Source organism: Hetaerina americana, unplaced genomic scaffold, assembly GCF_022747635.1.
Source record: "Hetaerina americana unplaced genomic scaffold, ioHetAmer1.1.p SCAF_20, whole genome shotgun sequence".
Taxonomy (NCBI): Eukaryota; Metazoa; Arthropoda; class Insecta; order Odonata; family Calopterygidae; genus Hetaerina; species Hetaerina americana.
This window is the reverse complement of record NW_027286764.1, coordinates 3,493,123-3,512,362: the sequence shown is the minus strand read 5'-3', so window position 1 is coordinate 3,512,362 and position 19,240 is coordinate 3,493,123. Positions and strand designations below refer to the sequence as shown.

The 19,240-nt window shown below is 45.5% G+C and overlaps 1 protein-coding gene across 1 annotated transcript in view; it reads right to left on the bottom strand.

Annotated features, from left to right (window-relative positions):
• Positions 1 to 19,240, bottom strand: part of LOC139688564 (beta-1,4-glucuronyltransferase 1) — a 242,876-nt gene that overhangs the window by 87,464 nt on the left and 136,172 nt on the right. Inside the window, exons 2-3 of the mRNA XM_071586116.1 lie at positions 17,697 to 18,916; positions 14,789 to 14,945 (exon numbers count right to left, since the gene is read on the bottom strand). Coding sequence (XP_071442217.1) covers positions 14,789 to 14,945; positions 17,697 to 18,916 — 1,377 coding nt within the window. The remainder of the gene's footprint in view (positions 1 to 14,788; positions 14,946 to 17,696; positions 18,917 to 19,240) is intronic.

The window sequence follows — 19,240 nt, the reverse complement described above, 5'->3', positions numbered from 1 at the left end:
AAGAGGAAATATAGATATTTTAGGTCTATGCGAGGTGAGATGGAAAGATAGCGGGGATTGCTGGAGTGATAATTATAGAGTGATATATACGAGAGCCAACGAGGGATTGCCATAGTATTAAATAAAGAGGTAGGAAGAAGCGTAATCAACAAAGAACAAGCAATGGATACCCCGCTGGGAGACCCACCTACTTAATACCCCGCCACCCGCCTTGCGGCGGCTTTCGGGTTATTAAGTAGATGTAGATGTAGATGAATGGATAGAATACTGCTAGTCGAGATAAAAGCAGAACCGACGAACTTGGACATTGTTCTGGTAAACATGCCACCAAGTAATTATAGGGAGGAAGAAGTCGTTAGGGTATACGATCATTTAGAGGGCATAATTGCGTGTGTTCCTGCAGGGAAAAATTTGATAGTGATGGGGAATTGGAACACAACGGTAAGCGAAAGAAGATATTGTGATTAGGGGGAATACGGTTTAGGCACAAGAAAAGACCGCGGGGAGAAAGAAATTGAGTTTTGTAGGAGACAGGGAATAATCATCACCTGCATTTGGTTAGGGCATCACAAAAGGTGTCGGTATAAATGGAAAATTTCAGGTGACTTAGTAATGTATTGGTTTGACTATACTCTGGTCACAGATTTATGAACAGCGTGATCAATTCCACGGTTTCCAGGTGGCGGATGCGGACTCAAATCACAATTTAGGAGTTATGAGGTGTAGTGTCCGTTTTAAAAAGAAAAGGCAGTGGTGGCGGGTTAGGAATTAATATCTGATGAACATGTCATTATTAAAAGGGATATATATCGACTGATGACCGATGACATGGGCATGAGGATGGTGTGTACGAAGTTGGTGCCGCGAGTGCTCTCGGACGAACAGAAGGATACTCACCCGCGGCTCTGCCATGAGCTGCTCGACCGTGTGAGCGAGGATTCAATTTTTTTGACAATGCCCCACATGACTTCTTCCTCTTCCCCATCCTAAAATTGTAGCTAAAATGACGCCACCACGGGTCGGTGGAAGCGTTAGAATTGTCCCATAATGCTACTGATGTCCCACGCCACGAGGGAGCTAAGCAGCATTCCGGTCGCCTCTGTGCAAAAGGTGTACGAGGCGTGGAAAAACCGGTGGCATCCGGGTGTGGACGCACAAGGGTGCTTCTTCGAAGGCATTTGAGTGAATGTATCACTTCTGGCAATAATGTTTTTCAATCGACTCAGCCCAAATACATTTTGAACAGGCCTTGTACAAGAGCACCCAGGTGAAGTGATTCTAAGGATCGCCAAAAAAATGGCGAGCAGGGTAAGTGATTTTCTAAGAAAACGATCAGTTTGGGTTCAAAAAAGAGAGACACACGCGTGATGACATTGCAGTAGTGAGATCACTATTCGAGAGGAATATGGAATAAAATCAGGACGTATTTGCCTGTTTCGTAAATTTAAAAAAGCGTTTGATAGAGTGAAATGGGAAAAACTAATTATTACATATTAGAAATCAGGAATAGATTAGAGGGAGAGGAGGCTAATCCTACACCTGTACATGTCTCAGACTGCTCAGGTGCGGGTGGAAAACGGGAAGTCCGGTTGGGCCGTGTTAGGAAGAGGTGTAAGGCAGGGTTGCCCATTATCACCGTTGCTGTTCAACCTGTATGCAGAGGAAATAATTAAAGAGCCATGGGAAGAACTCGAGGTAGGAATGAAAGTGGGCGGGGAATTCGTAAAATCAGTTAGGGTTGCTGATGACCAAGCTTTAGTTTGTCAGTCAGCCAAGGGATGTGCAAAGAATGCTGAGTGAATTGGAAATTCAGTGCGACAGATATGGGATGAGAATCAATATAAATAAAACAAAGGCTATGCGGCTTTCCAGGGAGAAAAACGCTAAGCTTAACATTAGAATAGGAGAGCAAAAACTATACAGGTAGAACAGTTTACGTATGTCGGAAGTGTTTTGGACCAAAATGGTCAAAGGAGTAGAAGCACCAGACGAAGAATTTCGTTATGCAAAAAGCTTTCAAAAGAGAAGAGGGACTTGTTTACAAGGATGTTGTTGTATAAGAATGTGAAGAAGAGGCTCGTTAAAACTTTGATGTAGCGTATTTATAAACGCCAGGAAACATTTTAATTAAAGCAGGATGATAGGCGTAAGAAAAGTGGATACAAAGCGTTTTGATTGGCTATGTTAAGCTGAAGACTGTGATAGAGAGGACAACGTTAGGAGTACGAGGAAGGGGCAGGAATGGATATGTTGCATGGAATGGAGGGAGGAAGGAAGTATATGGAGGAGAAGAGAGGCTTATTGTAGAGGAGACTGTTGGGTTGTGTTTTATTAGGAGAGACAAGAGAATTATTTCGTAGTTGTGTCAATCCAAAACCTAACATAACAGGTAGATCACTTATAATCATAAGAACCAAATATGTCAGCCATCGTCTGCTTAAATAGAAAATTAGGGTACCTATTCTTCCTCGCAACTGTATCTGACCCTGCGAAAAAATTAAATACTTAGAACTTGAACTTAAGCTTGCAGTGGTCGTGACTCCTCGTATGCGTAAAAACCCATTGTGCGAAGAGGGATCATTCAGTTACGTTCGACGACCGTCAGTCTAAGATAAATAACCTCTTCAAAAATGGCGGTGTTTTAAAGAATTGATTTTTAACATAAAACTGAGTAATTTTTTTCGTGAGCGACTGAATAAGCTTCTTCACTCGCCCGCAGCTCGGCATATTCACGCGTTCAGATATTTTATTTTTCTAGTGAGCGAGAATAATTTTTGAACGGATGAGCACCGATGTTCGAATGTTGGTATCAATGTCATTTGTATATTAGTGTTGAGCAGCTAACCATTTGTACATTCCCAATACTCCCACTCTTCAGCACTGCATACACCCACTCTCAAAATTGCAGCCATCTCGCATTTATCCCCATCGGCTGAATCGGTTATGCAAGAATTTCATCGAAGACTCCGAGAGCCTTCACCCACTTCTGTGCTCAATATCCGGCCGATTTGATGACGTTTCAGGTAAATCGTTAAGCACTATATTCACTGTACTCTCCAAATTCTTGGGAAGCTAATGCTGTCGACTTTCCGTTTCATGTTTTTACAGTGGATCCAACAAGTTACCATTACCTAATGGCCGCTCCGTTGAAGTTGGGTGCTTTTGGAAATAACTTCAAGTGGAATGAAGGGAACAAACTCATCAGTAGACTCGAAGGTAAGAGGAATAATAGATGGATAGGTGTGGTGCCCGTTCTACCTGCTTTAACGCTAGGTGTTCCGATCGTCCCTACTGTGGAGGATGGACGCTGAATGCATAGCCCTCGCCTCAGAAAGGAGACAGAGACACAGTTCTGTCCTCCGCATACGACAGCAAACTTCAGTGTTCCCTCGGACGCCCTCGAGGAAATTACCGGAATATCATCAGAGAGGCGAGAAAGCAGGATATTCGCCCACGAGCGAAATCCCGTCGAGGACTACCCGCGGCCGGGGCGATTCCTTTCGCCCCGCGGCCGTCCCTACTCCGTCAGCAGCTCCTCTCACTCGCTCGCTAAGTGGAGGCCGAGTATCGCGCGAAAGCACCGGCCACCTCGTCGTCTCCTACGCCTTCGATTTCATTAATTCCTTCCCGACAGAAAAGCCAACGCCTGGTTTCTGTGTGCATTCGTCCCACCCGTTGCAACCGCGGCCGGATACTCTCTCTACGTCAAGTCAAAGGCTCACCCAAACAAACGATTTAAAGTAGTCTCTTAGTTCGTGAAAAGTGGCAGCAAGGAGAGCAACCTCAGCACATGTAATAAGTCTGTAATTAACCATCGGAGTAACTGCTCTGTAGGAGCCACTGGATCAACTCCGGGCTTGCAATATAGGTGGTACCCAGCACCCATCTCCTTACATCTAAGCTGCTATCACCGCCATCGAACACTCTTAGTATCTGAAACACTTTCGTTTGTTCTTAAAAGATGTCTATTCATTTCCTTCCAATGAGGATGTAAGAAAACGATTCCAAGCTAATGTATTGCAACTGAGCTGTTGCCATATGCTGCCTTCCTACAACCCCTGATGCTACTTCATCAATAATTTTCCTCGAGAGCGTGAGAACGACTTTTATGGCGCACACTAACTACATACTCTCCTCATGAAGTCACTCGGCACAAGTACCATAGGACAGCACTGTAAAATGACCAGTACTCATCAACTATTCGTGCACAGTCAGCAAAAGGCACAAGCATAATCTAGCATGAAAAATCAAAATCCTAATTAAAAGTACCATTTAACAATCATAAGAAAGAGAAAGACGCAACAGGTCCAGCTGATTATGACGCAGCCTTCTTAGAAACGGACATCACAATTCCTATTAAACAGACTTTCATTACGCACTCAAATCAATATGGGGTTTCGATATGTCGTGGGCATCTTATTCTCTTTTGAATATGCGTAGGTATCTACCTTAAAATGTCTCTGTAAAAGCTGTGGAGACAAACAGACTGCTCATGACTAAATCAACGAACCAAGTGGGATTATATGATAATTTTCAAGACCTCTCAGCATATTTACGGGAAGTAGATAATCACCATATTTTCTTTATTGTGCCTGGAAACAGCTATGTTTTGTTCAATGTTCATGTAATATCATAAAATGGAAAATACAAGATGCCGCCATTGGATGAAATGTCTATAACAGCGCTAATCCCATATTGAGCACCCGAAACGTAAATCGTACGAGATTACTGTCTTCGGGCATTTCGATGCGACGCTGCCAGAGGTAAAGAAACGTAATGAATGAAGAAGCACGTGGCTCCGCAGACGTCTAAAAATTGAATTAAAAAACACACCCAAAAGCTAATTACTTACGACAAAAGGATTCGGTGACCCGAAATCTTGCAAAATGAGAGAATTGAGAAAAAAGCAAATGAACAGCGGCTCAACCAAACAGAATCAACAGCGCCATCAATTTCGAGATGCAGTCCACTGCACCAATTACACCCTCGCACTCAAGCACACCCAGGAGGGTGGGGGGAGTGGTCCTCGAGGATTCTCTCTCGCAACCTCCCCTCCCTCTCGCCTTCTCGTGAACGTCAGACGAGGGAATTGAAGGGTCGCGTGGGCGGAGGGGGGGAAGAGGAGTGGGGGGCGCTCTCCCGAGCGACTCTTTACGCGACATTAAATTCCGAGCGAGGGTGAAGAGGAGGAAAGAGGAATAAAGTGAGGGGGAAGAAAAGGAAAAAAATGAGAAAATAATAAAAGAAGCGAGATGGAGCGATAATGCGAAACGAACAAAAGAGGGAGACGGTCCGCCGCTGCGAGACAATTCCATTAAGACGAAGGGAAGAAATAAAGAAATAATTTTCCCAAAAAATAAGCAAAAGAGACTAGGTTTCCCCCATCTCACCCCGCTCCTTTGTTCGTTGCTATCCGACTCCCTGTGCTTGCTCTTTTTTTCCATTCCGCGCTTAAGAAAATAGCGCGAGGGGCTGCCATGATAAAAAACTTTCTTCCCTCCCTTCTCCCTTCGCCGGGAACCTATCCGCTTACCTAAACATTGCGTTCCAATTCCGGGAAAGGGTCCAACGAGTGCCTTCCTATTTGCCATTCCTCTTCGAGAGGAGGATCGGGGGGGGGCAATTGGCATGCGCCTTATAGGACTAAAGCGGATCGACAGACCCTGAAGGACTCTTTCCGGTTCAGTGGGGGCACGAGGACGAAAAGTTAGAAGGGTAACAAAACATCGGATATCCATTCGCGATTGGGTGAAGGACCTGAGACGTCGTTTTTCCTTCCCTGCGTGCGTGCGTCGTAGTTCTCTGGAGCGGCGCCTTCGAGGGGAGGAGGACCTGGCAGAAATTAGACTGGGGGAACTGAGCTGACATTATTTTAAAACGACATTCGTTTGTTAACCTTTCCACCGATTTTTAATTAAAATACCTGTCATGTTTCTGTGCCATACAAGTTGATGTGTACATAAAAGGTCTGTCCCAGAGGTAGTAGGACATTTATTTTACCGGATAGACGAACGGTCGGGCGACGGTTTCGCCGGCTGGCATCGAGGGAAGGTCTGGAAGCCGATGGCAGTTGGCTCCCAGCCCTAGTGGAGTGCGTTTGCGAAACCTCTATAACGTGATCACGTTACGCTCTCTCATTACCCGGTTATTAGAACATCACTACGCCATCGCATTTTGCGTGAAACTGGGTAAAACCGGGAAAGAGACAAATGACATGCTCAAGGCAGCTTCTGATGATAACGCCATGGGTGGATCGGATGTTATGGAGTGGTACAAGTTGCTTCGGGAGGGTAGAGAATATTTTAAAGACGCCGAACGTTCAGGACACCCTTTGGAACTCAAATAGTTACGAAAATCATGCAAAAGTAGTAGGACATTTATTTTACCGGATAGATGGACGGTCGGGCGACGGTTTCTCTGGCTGGGTTCCAGGGCTTTGTTGGGCAGGAATCGCTTATTAAGTGTTCCCATGATTTTTGATGAACTTTGTATCCCTAAAATTGATGTACATCGCCTTGTGACCGAAAACATGGGCATGATAAAGGTGCGTGCGAAGTTGGTGCCGAGAGCACTCTCGAGCGAAAGAAAGAAAACTCGCACGCGGATCTGCTAACAGCTTATCGACCAAGTGAGTGAGGATCCAAATTTTTTCGACAATGCCCCACCAGACTTCTTCCTCTTCCCCCGCCTCAAATTCGTGCTGAAAAGATGTCACCACGGCTCGGTGGAAGCATTATAACAGGCCGTGACGAGGGAGCTTGGTAGCACCCCGGGCGCCGCTTCCAGAAGGCGTACGAGGCGTGGAAAACCCGCTGTCAGCGGTGTGTGGACGCACAAGGGGGCTACTTCGAAGACTCTTTTGAGTGAACGCATCAATTCCGGCAATAAATAGTTTTAATCGCCTCAGTCCTTCTGCCTTTAGGACGGACCTTCTACTTGTCTATCCAAGAGATCTTTCGACGATTTAAAGAGAAAACACTGATTACTCCTCATTCATGCGAGAGCCGCGACCCTCGTATGCAGAGCTAGTTCTGACCACCACTGAGTTAGTTCAATGAAATGTGTTGAAAAAAGTATTTACAAACTTATGTTCAGGCAATTATATATAAGGTATCTACTTGAATTCAATTGATTCAAACTCCGCTTACCCGATTAACAGTTTGTTCCATAAAGGAACGATTCAGGGGTATTTCAGATTCCTTCAAAGCGAGGCTTTCTCCTGTCTACCATTTTATTCTTCGGCTAATTATCTGAGTATTTTCTCTGCGTAAGACATCGGCCTCGATGTTCTGTGTTCCTCACAATTATTAACTCTTGACCTTTTCGACATTGCAAGCATCACACCCTCCTCGGGGCCCTTTGGTAGTTTTCCGCTGTCGGTGCTACCTTTGGTCTTTGCAAAGAGATTATCCTTCGAGTTCCCTGATTATTTGACCCCGATTGCATTGATTATTTCTCCGCCTAGTTTTTCAACTCCTAGGGCCGTGATGTCTTCAAATCTTTCACGGCCCTGTACAATTCGCTTCTCAGTACTGCCGGACCCCATTCCTCTCCTTCTACCGCGATGTCATCTGCTACTGTTCTACCTGCTCTAGTTCTTGCCCGTCTATTTTAATGTTTAGCTTAGCCTTTTTCTATCTAGAAAATTGCATTAGATTTGCTTTATTAATATTGATTCTCATACCATACCTTTCGCACTCAATTACGAATTCACTAAGCAATACTTGCAACACCTTGGTTTGGCTGACAAACGAAAGCTTGGTCTTTAGCGAACCTAAAGGATTTTACGAATTCCCCACCCACTTTCATTCCTACCTCCAGTTCTTCCCATGCCTCTATGATCATTTCCTCTGCATACAGGTTGAACAGCAACGGTCACTCAAAGATCACTCACACGTTATTTATTGATCAGTTCGACGGAATTCACCTCCGTCTTAATCGGAAGAAATATAAGTAATTAATATAAATATATATATATATATATATATATATATATATATATATATATATATATATATATATATATACATATACATATACATATACATATACATATACATATACATATACATATACATATACATATACATATGTGTGTGAGTTGCGGTAGTCCAGGGGGTAGAGCGTTGGACTACTGACCGAAGGGTCCCGGGTTCGATTCCCGGGCGAGGAACTCTGGGCACCTGCAGCTCCACCCAAGCTAAAGTGATTTTTCGGGTACCACGTCATCCTGGGAAACAATAACTGGCACCGGGAATGCGTGAATTTCAGACGCCGTTGGGCTTAGTACTGGGTGAACTCTGCCATCACCTACCAAACCGACCTTCGGGTTGATGACTGTGTTTATGGTTTATATATATATACACATATATAGGCATATATATTATATAATTGCGTATATGAAAACGAAGGAATACTATGTCCTGGAAGAAAAGTCGGGGCAGTTGATTGCATAAACCTTCCCAAGCAGATTTCAGTGTAATTTAGATTTCCTCGATAGCTCAAGTGGTTAGAACATCATCCCGGCGAGTCGTAAGATCCGTGGTTCAAGTCCCGAAGGACACTTCTTGGCTCTGGTGCTCTACTCGATTGCGACACCCCCACGTTTCCTGTGTTCGTCCTTTATATGTGCCCCTCGACAATAGCGAGCTTTCGCTACTAAGTAAAGGCCTCTCCTTCTGCCCCACCCTTAGAACCAACCACGTTAACATCGTCACCGACACTTTAACTTCTGCCGGAATTTACGCTGCCATGCCCATTGGAAATCCCAGCCTTTCCTTCAAACTATTCCACCATTAACCCAGCACTTATGCGATTCCGCCCAGCCTCTGAAAACGAACTCAAACCACTCCCATCAAACCACCCAATTGAAATCTTTATCAATCTCCTTCTGACAAAGATTTCCGATAAAAAACTCATAGATTCCCCTAAGCCACCAGACAACCTTTCCCCCTCTGAGAGACAAGCTCTCAGACGTTTAACATCAAATAAAGATATTATAATCACGACGGCGGACAAAGGGTCATCCGTTGTCGTGCTAAACAAAGTAGATTATAACGCCGAGGCATTGCGCCAATTAAATGACATTTCCTGCTATTCCCCCCTGCCCCAAGACCCAAACCCTTCTTATCAAAAGGATATTCTCTCTTTTCTCTCCAATTTCGGTCCCAAAGAAGGTCTCTCCCCCAAAGACATATCCATTCTTTCACCACCTAATCCTAAGACTCCCCATTTCTATTTGCTACCCAAAATCCACAAAACCAATAACCCCGGACGCCATATTGTCTCCAGCATCAACTCACCCACAGAGCGAATCTCCGCATTAGTAGACCACCACCTTCAACCAATAGCCACTTCACTCCCTTCTTATATTAAAGACTCGCACCACTTTCTGGAACGTCTACACTCAATCCCAATTCCGCACAACACGACCATTCTCATGGCCACGACAGACGTCACATCTCTGTACACCTCCATTCCCCACAAAGAAGGCTTAGAAGCCCTGAAACATTACCTCTCCCTATGATCCACACCACACACCCCATCCACAGATTTCCTCATCGAATTGAGCCAAATCGTTCTTACCAAAAATGCTTTTCAATTCAATGACAAAATATATTTACAAATAAAAGGCACTGCAATGGGCACGCGTATGGCTCCTGCATACGCCAATCTTTTTATGGGTAAACTAGAACACGACTTTCTGCAACAACAAACCCTAAAGCCACTCTTCTGGGCCCGCTTTATCGATGATATTTTCCTCCTTTGGTCCCACGGACGCGAAACTTTATCCTCTTTCATTTCCTCTCTCAACTCCTCCTCCTCAGTATCATTCACTTCTTCTATATCCGACTCAAATATTACCTTTCTACATATCGACATTCACCTCCAAACAATACGTTTCACACTTCAGTCCACATTAAACCAACTAATAAGCTACAATATCTTCATTTCGACAGCTGCCATCCTCCTCACACAAAGCGCTCCATCCCATTCTCACTCTCTATCCGTGGCTTCCGTCTCTGCAACAACACCCCCTCCCAACAGAAATACTTGGACCAGCTGCATAAATCCCTCAGAAAATGTGGGTACCCTGAAAAACTACTAAATAGTAAAATCCTCAAACCGTCAACCCAATACACTCCCCTCCCCAAACCAAACCGCCCAAAATGCCCTAATCTTATCACCACTTTCTTCCCCGGAACACACAAAATTAAACATCTAATCCGTGACCTCTTCCCAATTATCAATAACACTCAGTCCACATCACTTTTATTCCCACACTGTCCCTCTGTTTCATTTAAACGCCCGTCGAACCTGCGAGACATCTTTAAGTCCACAAATCCAACTTCAAGCACCCCCGTCTCTCCCCCGCCCCTATCCGCACCATGCAACCGCCCACGCTGCAAATGCTGTCATCTTTTAAGACCCTCCCCCTCACTCAGTACCAACTCCCAACCACTCGCCACCTGTACCTCAAAAAATATTATATATCGCCTCTCCTGTAACTTCTGCCCTGCCTTCTACGTGGGCGAATGCACGACCGCACTTTCCCTCCGCATGAATAACCACCGATATTCCACCAAATCTCCCACCTTTCTTAATTATCCCATCCCTACTTACACCGCTTCCCACAATCAATCTTTTGACGACTGCTTCTCCGTTTCGGTGATTGAAATCCTTCCCAAATCTGCGAGTATAATAGAGGTGAGAACCCGCGAGATGGCGCATATCTGGGTGGCCCAATCATTCAAACCGCCCGGGCTGAACCAAGCCCACTGAATGCATCAATTGGCTGCCTACATATCCCCCCCACCCCCTTGTTCATTTCCTATTGGTCCCTTACCTCTCCTTCCCTAACCTCTCTCCCGCACATGTCCTCCCCGCTCTTCCCCGAGAAGGCCATTCTGAAGACGACAGCCGTGCTGTCGAAACGTCAAATAACAAATTGTGAGTGTCCTTTCTTTGTGTCTCTATATTCTAAAAATCTACATCTGTGTTTTTATATATATATATATATATATATATATATATATTTTATTTTTTTATTTTTTTTATTTATTTATTTATTTATATTATAAACGCCATGCCGATTTAAATGTAGTAGTCCAAGAGTGGGCCAGGGCAGTGCTCTTGTGCACCATATTCCAATATTCGCGAGGGTGTTATAGGAGGAGAAGGAACAGGGCAACAACCTCCTCCCTATTTCCCTCTCTTATTGTTTGCAATTCAAGAAAATAAAAATGATTGAATCACGGGAAAATTATGTCGCCGTGACGAATAACAAAAGCTTTATCATAGCGTCGCTACGTGATTAATATTATGCCTTGAAGGGCGAGGGGGAGCGGAGTGTAGAGCGTGAAATATTGGAGTTTATCCAAGCAATCAGCCAAATTGGGAAAATCCCCAAAAACCCTTAAATAGCTCCCATCAATCAAACGCGACGCGGACAGCGAGCGCGCTTATGAAATGATTCCCGGCGCCCGAGCAGATCACAATGATAAGCATCCCCAGCACTGCAGCGCCATTCGCACAATCCATAAACACGGGCGGTAGTTAGCAATATAAGCGATTACTTCGCCATGGAAATTCTCTATTGAGTTAGTTGCTCGGGGGGGCGCCATTGACGCGGGGACATTTTTCACTCAGTCGGGAGGCCCCGCGCTTGAGAGGTCGGGGGCGGGAGGTCGGGCCGGCGCGAGTGAATTCCGAGGCCGAATGGGAAGAAAGGATTCACTAATCACCAAAAACGAAAAAACTCCCTCCCTCCCTCCGTTGCTCGCTCGCGTTTCGACATTAGCTCTACGAAATTGAATCCATGAGAGTTTCAGCCAACATACTTCACCAGAGGGAAGTATTTCTGATTATGCTAACTTTCTTTCAATTTATTCCTAAGTTTGTTTGTCAGTCCCAAAATTCGGGGCAACCTTTTCTCCAAATATTCCTTTTGGAAATAGTCCACTTTGAGATTCCCTGTAAATGGTATCACAATATTCAACGTAGTGGAATTTGAATCGAGGGCATCACATGGACTAACCTATAAACCACGTTTTTATTACGAATTAACAATGACGATGCAATGTCTTTAATCTAGGCACAACAGACATTGGAGCCACCCACGGTTCTACACCACCCGGTCGTCCTCTCTCACGCGAGGGGACAACCAGGTGATGAATCAAATAAAACGTTGTATTAAGTTACAATTACGAGCTTTTCTATGCTTTTATCAAAATATAATCCTTTTTAATACTCGCGAGCACCTGGAATAAAAAATATAGCCCACAACACGTCAGCATGGAATATTAGTTGGAATGCAAGAGTAAGGTGTGAGCTGTTCGTAACTTTGGGGCATCAACAAAGGCGGCGGAAAAATGTTTATTCCTTCGCTCCCCGCCCCGGCGCAAAAGGTGCTAGCTGGGCACCACGGGGTCGGCATCCCCTGGACCCACTCTCGGTGTTAGCACACGCGCCCCCCCCCCTGCAGCAGGGCCCAGCTCCAAGCAGCAGGGGTGCGGATTTCGACAAGAAAATGGGAAGGCTATTTTTATTTGCCGAAGGAAACATGAGAACAAAACCATGTTTATACTGCGTCGAATTTTCATGCCTCTAAGGATGGTTTTAGTCATTAAATGAAATGTTTTCTCGAGACTCCTTTTTTTTGGTTGAACAAATCATTCTCCGAATTGGTTTATTGAACATGGCATTTTTGTCTCACTAGTAAAATTGCTCTTCCAGTGTTAATGATATAATATGAAATATCAGTAAACAGTGAGCATTATGTATACGGAAAAACTTTTGATGAACCGTCATGAAATCAAATAGGTGCATCACCTATTTTATAATATACTTCTTGACATTTAAATGATAAATTATAACGCTTACCTCGACATGTGACCGGCTGACCGTTACTGATACGCTCAGTAACGCTCAGCCGGCCTATGACGCTAAGATTACGCTCCCCTGCGTCTCAGTTTCAAACTAACGATTTGAGGCAAACACGCGAGCGCGAGTTCACCTGGTGCGCGAATTCTTGGTCGAACGTAGTTTTCCGTGCATTCATCTACAGCTGAAAGCCTCCCCAGGGTCAAGAATAGGAGATCCCTCAACTTTCCCTAGGCCCTTAGGCGTTATTGGGACTATGGTCAATTTGAGTGATACCAGTGCCCGATCCATAGGCATGCCAACGATTTGAACAATCAAATGCAAAAGAAAATGTTTTTAGCGCCATGGACCATTCAATTGATTGGAGACCTCACGCGGCTGAAATACAACACTCGAGTCACCGCAAGTTTTGCGACAAGTGAGACGACTTTCCAGCGTGACGCATGCGACCGATTTGGAAATGATAGGAGGCAGTACTTCAGCCATCGTCGGTGACTCTCGGTGATCTGCGGCGTGTCGTGAGATGCAGACGTGATGTCAGTATTGGTAAACGCCCCGAACACTCCGATTCATCGCTCCTTACGCGCATCCAAGATTTTTAGTGAGTTGTTTATTCTATGCGGGTGCTAGGCAATCAATTTAATTTTATCACCCTCAAATATAAAGGTAACGAGTTCGGAGATTTGAATTAGGTTCACTTTCCGCACGAGTAAAGGTAATAGCGTGAATTTATAATCTCCAAATGGCCGAATCACCAATTAATTAATGCATGCATTACCCGGTCCCACCGCGTTGCTGTCGAAGAACGCGAGCACCACGCATCCCCCGGGGGTGTTCGGGGCACTTAGTCCGAAGGGCTAGCACCTGGCTGGAGTTTAGGCACCCGGCCGCAGTGGCGACACTGCGTCACCCTCACTTTTCCACGGCAAATGGTGACAAATCCGCGTCGGTGCACCAAACTAAGGCAGACCATATTCGAGCATATCGTAGAAACTACAGTCTCGCAGACGTTCACGGACGAAGGAAAGCTCCTTGCAACGACACCCTGACACCCCCTGCCACGTGAAGGGACCTAATATCACCCGTCACAAACCCACTCGAGACGGATTTAAGACAAGATTTAAGGCGTTGCATTTAAGGCTCGAGCTTCCGATCAGAAATATCCTTCGCCCTGAACTAAATATGGAGTTTTAAACCCTGTTTATTTAAAATAAGATATCTAACTAGGAATAAGGAATGAATTCTTCTTCCGGAGCACTAATGCATTTTAGTTTTCGGTGATGCTTTTTGCAGGTTTAGTCCAGGAGATATTTTTAAAATGTTGAATTTTGCGGAGGCACAAATGGAGCCCTCTTGACACAGCGAGAGGCTGCAGTTTGCCGTACTTCGTGGCTGGAGAAGTTTAAATTCCATTTTAGAAACATAATAAGTTTTTTCAAGAAATGGATATTAGACAATTCCACAGCGACACCTGATGTAGTCTCTCAAGTACTATTTACTGATTTAATAATTCCAAAAACATCTTCGAGGTTACATAAATGATGCACTACCCATCTACATGGTGTACAATTAGCAAATGACGTATGCCAATGGCGAATTTTTTTTCGAGTGCCCATGGTCGTTAAATTTCGAACGAGGCCTTGACACAGGAATGAGAGTTTTCGTTTGAAATGCGACAGCAGTGGACGGCAATGCGCGCTCATTTCCTATCACGGCCGAAGCACTTAATAGCCAAACTATTCATCTATTCGTTTCGATTGCCGTCTCATATTAGAGTCGAATTTCGAACCTCAGATGGAGGAGTGGGATGAGAGGAGAGAGAGGGAGTGTGATGGTGAGGCGGACGTCATGCACGGAGGTCTCCGAGGACGGACGCCCCGCCGACTTGAATGGATTGCGTACGTACCTGAGTGTTCCTCGTGTACCCGTAGCCCATGAATCGCTCGTCGTGCGGGGGGACGGAGTCTGCGGCGACGTAAAAAGGCTCGTAAAGGAACTCGAAGTTGGTGACGTTGTGGCTCACGTGGACGAACCCCCCGGGCGACTCGGGCTCCGACTGCCACCTGGCGGGTCGTAAAACATTCAATGGCAACGCCTCGGCATTCGCGCGCAGACAATAAAACAACAAATGCCCACGCGCGCACGCCGAAGCGAATTTGAAAACGTGACACAAAAGGTATGCTTCCAGTCGCACAATGTACAACTCGTTAAATGGGGGAAAATGAACGGCAGATTGTAATAAATCGGCCCGAGATATCCTGAATCAACTCCTCGGGCTGTGCCCCGAAAGGCCGCGCCACAGGCTGAGGTCACCATGGCAAGGGAACCGGTATATCTAAGTATATTTGAGGGAACCCGTTATAGAAATCATTTTTTACAGAAATACTATATATATGCCGAACGACGAAGATTTCAAAAATTTACTCTTACATCCCAGCTTCACTTTCGATGACATTAAATTTAGGGAAACCATATCGATATTGAAATTAAGCATGGAACAACACTATTATGGTTGATTTTACATTATGGAACATTTCCAATAAGAAATGCTCAGTAAATGCACTCAAAAGGTGTGAATCCTAAATATTGAAACGCTACTTTCTTTACCACTCGCTGTCTTCAATCTAATGGGTCACCTATTAATCCGGAACAATTAATAAACATTTTAACAGATTTCAAAAATGCTATTGTAACATTAAAACCGAAGAACCCAATATTTGTAAATGGCGAGTGAATGGCCTGATTGTAACTTTTTCATTTACAAGTAGACAACTTTTGTCTATAAATATGCAAATAATTAAAAAGTGCAATCAATAACCATTATGATGATATAGCTAGATACACTATGATCATCAAAAAAATTCAGTCACCTTGTTTCAGGACTGTAATTTCTTAAATGCAGAGTATCAAATATGAAATAATGGCAATGCATGTCTCCCATTAATTAAACATAATTATTTCAGCTCATTCATTACGGATACTTTACCAGAGTTACACGCCACAAAACGTAACATCCCACAAATAGGATTTATACTCTTAACAATAAAGTCAACATTAAAAGATGAAATTTGTTCAGAATTTGGGAATGAGAGACGCAGATTTCAGCAAGGAATAAAAATAATGGCGGATACGGGCACGAAGTGCTCCAAGGGGCGAGCCGTGCCTCGCGTTGGCGTCAAAGATATACCTTTTGTATTGCCGAAAACAAAAGTAAGTTTTATTAAATCTATTTATTTTCCTTGCAAGCCACCACTAGGGTGTAAGGGAAAGGAGGCTTATTCGCACCTTTTCCTGTAAATTTGTTATTTCAGCGTTAGTTCCTATTCCAAAAAAGGGTAACGCTACATCATGTGAGGACTACAGAACAATAAGTTTGATATCCAATGCAGCTAAAGTTGTTCTCGGGATCATAAACAAAAGGATAGAGAGTAGAGCAAATGATTACTTAGGGGATGATAAGTTTGGGTTTAGGAAGGGGAGAGGTACGCGTGATGCCATTGCAGTAAAGAGATCATTAATCGAGAGGAATATAGAATACAATCAGGACGCATTTTCCTGTTTCGTAGATTTCGCAAAGGCGTTTGGTAGAGTGAATTGGGTAAAACTAATGAGTGTATTGCTGAAAAAGGGATTGATTGGAGGGGCAGGAGGTTGATCCGTAACTTATACATGTCTCAGATTGCTTAGGTGCGAGTGGGGAACGGGGAGTCCGGATGGGCAGTGTTAGGAAGAGGTGTAAGGTAGGGTTGCCCATTATCACCGTTGCTGTTCAACCTGTATGCAGAGAAAATGATTAAAGAGGCATGGGAAGAACAGGCGGTAGGAATGACATTCGGAGGGGAATTAGTAAAATCAGTTAGGTTCACTGATGACCAAGCTTTGGTTTGTCAGTCAGCCAAGTGGTTGCAAGCATTTCTGAATGAATTGTAAATTCAGTACGACAGGTATGGGATGAAAATCAATATTAATAAAACAAAGGTTATGAGATTTTCCAAAAAAAAGGCTAAGTTGAACGTTACAATAGGAGGGAAAAACTATAAAAGGTTGAACAGTTGCGTATTTCGGAGGTGTTTTGGGCCAAAATGATCAAATTAGTAGGGACGTACTCGTCCCTCGTCTAAACTATGATATGGAGAGTAGCTATGTATGGCATGGAACTATGGTCATTTAACCAGGATGATGGACGTAAATCGAAGGCTTTTAAAATGTGAGTCTGGAGAACGATGGAGAAGGTGGGGTGGACTGAAGGGAATACAAATGTGATGAAAAGCACATTGATTTGCAGTGGCATGTTGAAGACTGTAATAGAGGGGAGAATATTTGGCAAACGAGGAAAGGACAGGAATAGGATAGGGATAGGTTGAACGGACTGAAGGGAGGGAGGAAGAACGCTGAACTGACGAGCTCGCCGAATGCTCTTTCCGGTCACTTTACTACTCTACTTTATCATAGTGGATGTGAAAACAAAGGGCAATGTAGTAATAATTCATATTTATCGCATTTATATTCCAGAAAGTATATACTTGCTGGAAGTATAAGGAAGGAAACTTTGAAATTCACTTTAAGGAAGTGAATTTCACAATCGGAAACACCAGTGAATTTCTTAATTTCTAATAAAATCTAATCCATTATAGCAGATGAGTGTGCGAAAGCTACTATTTGGGGCTCAGAGATGCCTCCTTCACTCTGACTGGTCGGCACATACCGATTTTAATTTACATTACCATCAACGCACTCTCATTTTTAATGTAAAATTTACATGTAATTATGAATCCGCTTCTTTTATAGCCGCGGAGATTTACCGGGGGGCTCACCTTGAGAAATTGGTCGCGAATTGATTGAAGATGAAAACCTTCTGATGAAACGGTCTCGCCAAACCCTTGTTGGCCAGTCTAACGAGGTCCGTCTTGTTCTGGGGGAACCGTACCCTTTCGTCCAGCTCGTAGGTGGGTATCACAAATGCGCATAGGCCCCTGCAGGCCCCCGCCGCCCCCTGGTGCCCCGAGCCGCCTCCCGACCCGGGCCGCGCCACCAGGAAGTCGTCCAGCCTCTCGGCCAGTTCTGTGCTGGGGATGACGTCCACGTCCGTCAGGAACACGTATTGTGACTGGCAGGCCTTCCTCGCCAGGTTCCGCATGTGGTTCTGCGGGTAGGCGAACCGGGTTCGCCAGCGCACCGTCTCCGGCCGCCGGAGCCGCAGCAGCTCCTCTAGCGAGGCCTCCGGGTTACGGCAGTCCAGCCGCGGCAGACCGCGCTCGTCGTCGTCCCCCTCGTCCCAGGGGGAGCCGTCGTCCCCCGCACCGCCCGCAGCCTCCCCCACCTTCCTCCGCTTGGCGGGGGGTCGCTCCCCCGGGTACGCCAGGTGGAAGGACACCCTGTCCCGCACGGGGCCGTAGCAGCGTCGGAGGAACCGGATGTAGGCCCTGACCAGGGGGAACTCGTCCGCCGCGGCAAACACCGCCGCCGAGATGGGCCCCGACCATTGGTGCGCCACCTGCGCCAAGGTGTGCAGTCGCTCCAGGGAACTCTGCGTCGCCAGGCACACGCTGAAGCGAAGGGAGAGGTTGGCGAACTGCTCGCCCACCACCGCAAAGTCGAAGAGTTTATACAGCCTCCGGCTGTCCCAGCGACCGAGGTTGAGGTCCAATCGGAAGTGCGTGGATGCGTGCGGCGGAGGCGCAGCGGTCGTCGGTCGGACGGGTGTCGTCGAGGAGGTGGCGTTGTGGGGGTCCAGCATCCGAGGGCCGGTGGGCAGGGGCGGTGGATCGGCGCTGCCGGACGAGGTCTCCGACGCACCCCCCTGGGGTCTCTGCTGTCCGAAGGAATGGTCGACCACGCCCCTGGGCGGGGGTCGCGTCGCGGACCCCTCTGGTCGGTCGATCTCCTGGGCGTCGGGCTGCTTGGACAGGGAGGGCCCGGGAATCGACGGCCGGGGACAGTCCGACGTATGTAAGAGTCTTATGGTGAGGAGGATGTTGGAGAAGGTTAGTATGAGGACGCTGATCATACTCAGGTTCCACAGTCGGCATCCCATCTGGAAGAACGGAGCATGCAAACACATGAGAGTAATGAAGAACCAGTTGTTAAATACTTGGGAAAACTGACATTATATTCAAAATGGAAGATGTGGAGCTATTGGCTGTTAAAGTAATAATCTCAAGAAAGAAGATCCTAAGGCCAATAAAAATAATTAAGAAGAAACTCCTATACCGGTATTTCGGTCACACAGGTGACCATCAACGGGGAGAAAATCAAATAGGGCACTTGAACTAAGAAGAGGAATGTGCACAGGCACCGTCCAAAGTCAAGTGGGTGTTCAGGTCGGGGGGTGAGGTATATATACCTGGAGGGGCAAGGG